General features: G+C 40.6%; 1 protein-coding gene across 2 annotated transcripts in view; it reads left to right on the forward strand.

Annotated features, from left to right (window-relative positions):
• The window catches only part of LOC132828162 (decorin-like), a 70,153-nt gene extending 61,014 nt beyond the window's left edge, over window positions 1-9,139 (forward strand). The window contains exon 8 of one of the 2 annotated variants that reach the window (XM_060845089.1): window positions 8,976-9,139. In XM_060845089.1, coding sequence (XP_060701072.1) covers window positions 8,976-9,062 — 87 coding nt within the window. In that variant the 3' untranslated portion in view covers window positions 9,063-9,139. Of the gene's footprint in view, window positions 1-8,339; window positions 8,677-8,975 lie in introns of those variants that run through there. The other variant, XM_060845088.1, reaches the window with a different exon arrangement.
• Window positions 9,140-9,419: the final 280 nt, after the last annotated feature.

The following is a 9,419-nucleotide window of genomic DNA, read 5'->3' on the forward strand; positions in this document are numbered from 1 at the left end:
CTGGGGAGAGAGTTCATTTTTACCATCACTTTTGCTACTAGGTTCGCTTCACAAATAGCTGGCTCCAAATTTTCAGATTATTCTCTTGTGTATTGGTCTTGGGCCAGAAGTATTGAGACAGAAGGATTCATGGCTCTATGAGCCTAACTTTTACAAATGGCTATTCATGCTGCTGTTTTTGGTGTGAGGTTTGGGCTGGATTGGAAGCCAGTCGTCCAGACTGCCAGCCTGAAGGAGTTGAGGAGTTTGTTGGGTTCCTCAGAGAAGTGGGCAAAATATCTGCATTGGGGCTTCAACTCTGTGTCTGAAGATTAGGAAAATTATATAGAAAACATTCCTCCCACCCTTATCCCTCAACCTCCCTCACTCCCACACACACCACACATTCCATCCAATGCTAATCCATAGTACCTAATGTCCTGTACACACCATTCATGGTACCTCATACTTCTTATTCCACAATCTAGCCCTTTGCCCATATGCATAACCCTTGACCCTTCAACTCTCCATGCAAACTTAGAGCCTACTTTAAGCCGCCATGTCTTCCCTCTTCACCTACCAAACCAATGTACACAGGAGACAATAATGAAGTTATCTTAAAATTCTACATTGATATTCTATGGAGAAAACCACTCTTGTGTATCAAAACACATTTTAACAGCTCTTGTCAGATTTGGCACTTCTTAACAGGTCTTTTACAGTCTTGACAGTCCCAAGGAGCTGACGCAGCTTTTCCACACAATCCTCTCGACAGTTAACACTCACACAGGTTATCTGAACCCCCAGCAAAAGATATCTGAGCCTCCCTCCCAAAACGAGAGCTGACCCACCCCCAAAGCATCCTCTGTCCTGTGACCATATTAACAGGATAACTAACCTGGTGACCCGTGACCAGTAGAGTTCCACAGGGATCAATGCTGAGACCACAACGACTCTATGATATATATTAATGACTTGGAGGAAAGAAGTGAATGTACTGTAGTCAAATTTGCAGACTACACAATAATAGGTAGAACAAGAGATAGTGAGAATAATACAGACAGTTTATAAAGAAATAGTGTTGGGTGAAGTAAGTGAGCAAAAAGTTGGCAAATGGAGTGTAATATGGGAAAATGTGAAGTTATTCACTTTGGAAAGGAGAACAAAGAGGATTATGATTTAATTGGAGAGAAACTGCAGAAAGCTGCAACACCAAGGGACTTGTGGATTCTTGTGCGTAAAACACAGAAAGCTAGCACACAGTGCAGCAAGTAATCAGAAAGTCTAGTGGAAAATTGACACTTATGTCAAGGGGACTGGAATGTTAGAGTAGCAAAGTCTTATTGCAACTGTACAAGGTGCTGACAAGACCACGTTTGGAGTACAGTGCGCAGTTTTGGTCCCTTTATTGAAGGAAAGATATCATTTCATTGGAGGCAATTCAGAGAAAGTTCACTAAGATGATCCCCAGCATAGAAACGTTGTCTTATGATAAAAGACAAAACAGGTTTGGTGTCTATTCACTGGAGTTTAGAAGAATGAATGATAATTTCATTGAAACGTATAGAATTCTTGACAGGGTAAATGCTGAGAGGATGTTTTTCTTCATTGGAGAGTTTAGCATCACAAGACATCATCTCAAAATAAAATGGCGCCAATTTAAGACTGAGATGAGAATGAATTTCTTCTCTCAGAGAATTGAATCTTTGGAACTCCTTCCTGTGGAACAGACTTCTTGCATTATATTTAATGCTGAGAGAGATAGGTTCTTGATCTGTAGGGGAATCAAGGCTTATGGGAAAATGACAGGAAAGTGGACATAAGAAAAATTGGATAAAAAACTGAAAGAACTGCAGATGATGTAAATCAGAAACAAAAACAGAAGTTGCTGGAAAAGTTCAGCAGGTCTGGCAGCATCTGTGAAGAGAAATCAGAGTTAACCATTTGAGTCTGATGACCATTCCTGAGAACTGTTCTAAGAAAGGGTCACTGGACCCAAAATATTAATTTTGATTTCTCTCCACAGATGCTGCCAGACCTGCTGAGCTTTTCCAGCAACGTCTGCTTTTGTGTATGAAGAATGTTGGACGCTATTGATTGTTGGATTAGACTGGAGGATCTGAATGGCCTACTCCTGTTCTTACTTCTAATGGTGTTATGGTCTTATCTCTGCTCAAAAGAAATGCATTGAGATCAGACCTGCTATGAGATGGTCTGCTCTACACATTCCAGGTTCCATCTAACAGGGTTACCAAAGTGGCAAGTAAATGGAGATGGCTGACCAGTGAAGTAGCCAGCTATCTCTGGGAACAACAGGGCTATAAACCTGAGCTGACTCCATTCCCGACTTCACTGCAATCCCAAGTGACCAAGGATTTCAGGGAAGTTCTGTCCAGTCAGAGAGGCTTTCCACCTGCTAAAAATATTGGCCTCTTGACTTCCTGAATTGTGTTCTGAAATTTCCATACCTTACCTCTTAAATGATTCCATCATTGTCAGGAGTTCAATTCGATCACCCCCAAACCTTTGAATTGCCAACCAAATTTAAATCAGCTCCCCTCAAAAGTTAACTCTGGTTTCAATTTGATAAATCTGTCCTGGTAACACTTCTAAACCCTCCAAGATTAATAATGTACCTTTTCCATTCAATGTCCAAAATGAACATTGTGATCCAGACAGAGTCTAACCAAACTATTTTCAAGCGAATTCATTGTTGCATTTATAAGATTATGTTACAATCTTCCAAGTTGGAGGTAATTCGAGGTATGTTTTTGTCCTGGGATTCTACTTCCCTTGCATTTCTTCCAAAATGAGTCAGCTGATGGAGGAGTTGAGAGAAGTGTCAACGCTCTACCTCATTTTAGACCTTTCTGCTTTGTTGAAAAATCTGAACTCTGTCCGTGTTTTTCATTCTTCACCACTTGTAAAAGTTCACTTGTTCAAATTCTACAGGTTCCTGAACACAATAGATCATAATTATTTTTCTCTCATAGAAATCATACTTCTGGATGAATTCTTACAATATAGATGTAGCATTTTAAAGCAAACGTCCCAGACTATAAACTGGCTGTAATTAATGAATGAATGATAACTTCTTCAAGGCAGGCATCCTTGCAAGAGGATTCGCAGCAGGGTTAAAATCAACGAGGTAAAAACAATGACTGCAGATGCTGGAAACCAGATTCTGGATTAGTGGTGCTGGAAGTGCACAGCAGTTTTTATTCCACACATTAACCACCTTTATTTGAGTGGAAATATTTTTTGAATTGTCCTGAAGCCATCTTTTTCAGTTAAAACTATGATTTTTCATTTTACTATTTTAGATAAAGTAATATTTTGGTTTAGTGTTTTCTACATTTTTAATAAAATCTTTAGGAATTTTTAAATACTTGCACAGGGCTCGGGCCTCACGAACAATTATCACCATCCCTAATTGCCTTTGATCTGAATTATTTGCTAGACTATTTCAGAGGGCATTAAGACTTAACCACATTGTTATGGGTCTAGAGTCACATGTATGGCAGACCAGATGAAGATAGCGGATCTCCTTTCCTAAAGGATTAGATTACTTACAGTGTGGAAACAGGCCCTTCAGCCCAACAAGTCCACACCAACCCGCTGAAGCAAACCCACCCAGACCCATTCCCCTATATTTACCCCTTCACCTAACACTACGGGCAATTTAGCATGGCCAATTCACCTAACCTGCACATTTTTGGATTGTAGGAGGAAACCGGAGCACCCGGAGAGACACAGGGAGAATGTGCAAACTCCACACAGAGAGTTGCCTGAGGCGGGAATTGAACCCGGAGGCAGCAGTGCTAACCACTGTGTCACTGTGCCACCCACACCCTAACACGCTGATGTTAGTAAATCAGATGGGTGGTTATGACGATTGGCAATGACAATATGGTCATCACTTGACCAATATTTAGTTCCGGAATTTGCTGAATTTAAACTTCACCATCTGCTGTGGTGGAATTTAAACCCATGTCCAACTCTAGTGATATCACTGATATGCCACTGCCTCCCCTTTCTTTCCAAGTTGCAAAACCCAAGTTCTTCCAGCTTCACCTTGTAACTCAGGTTCCTAACTCCAGGGATATCCTTTGTAGCATTGCCTTCAGTTCTTAGATGTGAGCGAGTTTTGAGAAGATTCTTAGCTGTCTCTTGTGATCCCTGGCAATTAGAATTGAATGTGTTATTCAGCATAGGGTCTGACTAGGGAACTGGGAAGTGTTAGAATTATAAATTTTAAAAGATTACTATGTTTTGGAGCTGTAGATTTAAATTTAGGATAAGTGATGTTGGGGAGGTGGGGGAGAGGAGGGGGGAATATGAGACTTGTTCTGTCACAGCCTGACTGTATGTCCAGTCAAACAACCAAAAGGAAGGCTTTGGTTGTTCATTGAGATGAAGATCTAAGATAGTCATATTTGGAAACAATGAAAGCAGTTTCTAAGTTTGTAATTGGTAAGACCCTGAGTCTTCTGAAGTCTCAGCATAGTATTGCAGTTTAAGGTTATAGATAGTTGTGCTGGAAATTGCCCCTTTATTTATAAAATGAAAAAGGGTTGATGTCATAAATAGCTAATCAGCACTTCTACATAGATACTACATCAAAATATTTGATGTTGCCATGGAAAGAGAACATAGGTAATTGTTTTGAGGTCCAGTTGCAGGCTTCCCACAAAGCTCTGTACATCATAGGCACACAGAAGTTCTGTAGTTAGCACAGAGAAAAACACTGCCTTGACTTTGTGATTTACCCTAACCAGGGGGACAGAGTCTCTAGTTGAAGAGCCACATCCTGTGGTCATTTAGGGATTCTGGGTAATGGTCTGGTATCATTGGAAAAAACCTTCCCGCCTCAGGCGACTGCCTGTATGGAGTTTGCACATTCTCCCCGTGTCTGCGTGGGTTTCCTCCGGGTTCTCCGGTTTCCTCCCACAATCCAAAAGATGTGCAGGTTAGGTGAGTTGGCCATGCTAAATTGCCCATAGTGTTAGGTGAAGGGGTAAATATAGGGGAATGGGTCTGGGTGGGTTACGCTTCAGCGGGTCGGTGTGGACTTGTTGGGCCGTAGGGCCTGTTTCCACACTGTAAGTATCTAACCTAATCTTACTGCGACTGATAGATTTAAGAAACTTTCCAAAGACCAAGGGAAATGCCTATAAGGCCACTCAAAGTTATTACTTGACAAGAGGTGAATGTATGAGAGGTTAGGACCAACTGTGAACTGTTTGCAGCAGAAACCTTAATTTTGTAGAGAATGTGATGTGTCATAAGTACAAATGTAGAGTAGCCCTCACTGTAATCTAAGGTATTGGTTGCTTATAAGCCAAATAGTGTTTAATCAATCATTATTTTTACTTGTTTGTTCCAGTATTTTTTTAAAATATGAAATCCTGTATCATTCTTCCAGCTAATAACTGAAAATTTAAAAGTTACTGAACTCTATGCCGATTACTTCAATACTTCAATCACAGTCAAAATGGTTGCTTATAAGTCAGAGGAGATTATGTTGTTCAGGGTATTGTCAAATGAGACTCAATCATTGCACTATTCCACTGAGTCAGAATATTGTCAGTTCCCATTCTATAGATTTAAAGGCAAAAATATATAGTGCAGTCTAAAGAAAGAATTGCATTGTTGCAGTCATTCAAATAAGATATTAAATTAAGGCTCTGTCTGCTCTCTCAAGTGGATGTACAAATTCTAGAATCACAGAATTATTCAGCCTGGAAGGAGCCCATCCAGCCATTGTATCAAAGCTGACTATCTGAATGAGCAATATACCAAATGTATTTTCCAATCTTCTTCTTGTAACCCTGAACACTCTTCCCATTCAGATAATAACACAAGTCTCTCTTGAGAGCCTCAATAGTTTCCATGGAAGTATTTCAAAGACGAGCAGGAGTTATCTTTCTTGCCTCGTTAATATTTATCCCTCAAACAACATCAATGAAACAGATGATCTGGACATTATTTAATGTTTGTTGGAGCTTAAAGTGGTCATATTGGCTACCTCATTTCCTAAATGTAGAACATCTAGCTGCAAAAGCATGTTGGCTTGTCCTGAAATCATGAAATTTTTTATGCTTGCTAACTTTGTAATTTACTGCTCTACATTGGTTGCATATGTTTTGTATCAAGTCTGCTAAAGCATCTTGGCCTCTTTCAGTTTCATTCTTACTTATTTCAGCACCATTTGTGACATATGCACAAATTTCTTTATCAATGTGCACCAAGTTACACTGAATGGCTTTACCCTGGGTCAATACAGTGAAAATATTATTTAGTTTCTAAATATTGACAGGTCTTGGAAAAGTAGAGGGTGAATGTTCCCAGTGGCAGAAGGATAGGGTGAATGGCCAACAACTAAGAGGTGACAGAAGGAAATGATTCTCTACACGGCAGGTCTCAGGCTCTGGAGTATCCTGAGAGCCCTGAAAGTGTGGTGGAAGCAGATCCAATTATGGCTTTCAAAAGGAAATTGGGTAATCATTAAAAGGGAAAAGAAATTTAGGGCCAAGGGGAAAAGGCAGGTGACTGGCACTAGGTGAATTGCTGTCGCACAATTACAAGGGGAGGAATCCTACAGGCTCCTGATTGCTGAGAACAGTAACATGTAATGGGCCAGATGATCATGAGGGATCCATTAACAGCATTCATAATGTTGGGAACAATGTCATTTGTTGTTAATGTTGCATTTAACTAAGTTCCAAGTGTCGAGGGGAGATTCTTGCTGGACAGTACTGATCTACCCTGTCAGGAGAATTATTTATTGTTACCAGCCTTCATTAATACATAACTCTTTATTGCACCACTGCTCCAAGCAAACTGACATGGAAGTCACAATGGCTGTATGGTGGCATCAGCTCACTGCTTAATACAAAGATTTCCACGTTACACAGCAACCACCAGCATCTCAGGGCACATGCCATGGGCACTAGGCCATTTTCACTTCACATGCATGAACTTTGTGTCAGTGTTTAGGAACCCTCATGGCACATCTTAGATACACTTACAGTATGCTTCTGCACCTCAGTGCTCACACCGAGGTACATTGGCAACTATCATTGTAATGCTGCAACAAGGACATTGTACGCTCAGGAACATGCACCCAGTTCATGGACTGGATCAGACTGAATCTCCAGACTCTTTATTTGTTCCCTTAGTGTTTACTCACGTTGAGTATCCCTGCCTTGCCTTGCCTTGGCTCACCTTTTCGAGCCTTGTCCCTCAGTTTGAGATACCAGGCTCACAGCACTGCTGTGTCACTCTTCCATTCAGTGCAGCCACAAAGTTTGAGCAACTTTTCATGGTTGACAGCAGTCCTCAGTCAACTCAAGTGAGCTAGCGTTCAAGCAAAGGGACCCGGCACAATGAGTCATGTGTAGCCTCCAATACCAGTCCAGGGGCTTGGACATGGTCAGTCAGCCTCGCCAGCTACTCAGACTCAGGATCCTGTTGTCATAAAGGATGAAGAGCCAAATGTCTGGCAGCTCATCTTAAAGTCACTTTCCTCACATAATGAGAAAGAGACAGGTATTAAAGGGCATGAAAGTGGCTGGCACAGTCATTACATTTGATGCAGTTAGGGAGGTGTCCTGAGATAGAGATAGAGAGTGAGAGTGAGAGTGAGATATCGGAGAGGGGATGGTAACACTTCTGCTGGTAATGTGGAGATGGACATTGATCTAGTTGCCACATTGCTCCATCCAGTTGAGACAGCACTGATCCAGGTGGATCAAACTAGGGCTAGTCTGGCATTATGGCCCTCACTGTTGGTGCAGTGGGAAGACGATGCCCTGTCTGTGCATCACCCTATCGGCCAGGATCTGCTGCCGTCAGAACAGGGCTCGAACTTCTACTGCCAGCCACGTCTGGCACAAATCAGGAAATGCACAGGCCAGCTCTTGACTAACAGTGCTTGTCTGGGTGCACAAAGGCCTTTTAAAGATGCTCCAGGTGCAATACCCATCAATTCCAGGATGGCCCAGTAATAGCATGTTGTTCTGGGGATGGTGGGTGTTAGAATGGAACTAACATCAGGCAAGAGGTGTGTCATATGGATGGGCTAGAACGTGAACAAGGCAAAGTTGGTAAGATGGAGCAAGAAACCTCATTGGGTCTTGTGGAGCAAAATCCTCCATGAAACTTGATAGATGATAAGATTAAGCCCAGTGGGCTAAGTGCCTCTGCATTGTATACATACTGTGATCCTGTGATTCCATTCTACAATTCCCCGATTAATGTGATTAAATTGAATTCAATTTTATTTTCACTTTTCATTGGAAGTAATTGCTGTATTCAGTATTCATTGGGTTTTATTTTACTTATGATTCCAATTACAGGCCCTTTATCTCAATGACAACCAGATAGCTCATATAAAAGGCGGTGACTTTTGTCCCAAGGTGGATGATCCAATGAAGAGCCCATACAGTAGGATAAGCCTGTATGGAAATCCTATTCCATATTGGGAAATTGAGCCTGGAGTCTTCCGCTGTGCTTTGGACTGGATGTTTATCCAACTCGATCGACCCAACTAAAGCTTTGTTCTGAATATAATGCAATTGACTGAAACTTGTGCCAGACACTAAACTCCAGGCCTCTTACTACCATTTGTACAGTTGACTTCCTTAAACAAATTGCTGAATAGTGAATATGAAAATTTTTAAAAACCGCATTTCTTTTCACACTCATTATATTCACTCCATGAATAGTTTAAGTGGTTATTTTTCAACTTTTTAAATATGTTTGCCATTTCTAGAGTCAATATTGTACACAAGCATGTTCTGCATCATGTACTGCAATATGCACAAATAACATGCATTCATAAAAAAGAACAGCAAGCTTTTCATTGCAGTTTGCATAATAAAAATGTTACAGAATTTTCAGATTAATATTTTTGGTTTTTTTTATGATAACCAGCCCTGTTTATTGTATCAGAAAATATGCATTTACTTCAGTTAACTGCATTTTTTTTTCAGCCATCAACAACACACCAAACTTTGAGTTTCTCAGGAGGTAGGGTCTGCATGAGGATGAATGTGCAACAAAGCATCGCGACAATGTAATTACTAAGCCAATGATAATACATATGGTAATGCATGCTTCAAAACAGAAAAAACTGTAAGTGCCAAATTTTTGAATAAAATCAGATGAATTTACACAGTATCTTGGCACCAGTGAATGTAAGATTTTGTTTAAATAGCCAATATGGTGGAAACAAGGAATTTTTTTTCACATTTGGAAGCACTGCAATAAAATGCACTTAAAGACAATCTGTTGACTCCATTTGAGCTGAGCTGGCTCAATTCTTCAAAACCAAAATGTGCAGAACAGGGAAATGATCAGATTCCATGTGAATACAATCCCAGATTATGGATAGATACACATAAGTAGGTATTTAAAATGAATTGTTCTGTTGAGTG

Source organism: Hemiscyllium ocellatum, chromosome 26, assembly GCF_020745735.1.
Source record: "Hemiscyllium ocellatum isolate sHemOce1 chromosome 26, sHemOce1.pat.X.cur, whole genome shotgun sequence".
In the NCBI taxonomy this organism is placed as follows: domain Eukaryota; kingdom Metazoa; phylum Chordata; class Chondrichthyes; order Orectolobiformes; family Hemiscylliidae; genus Hemiscyllium; species Hemiscyllium ocellatum.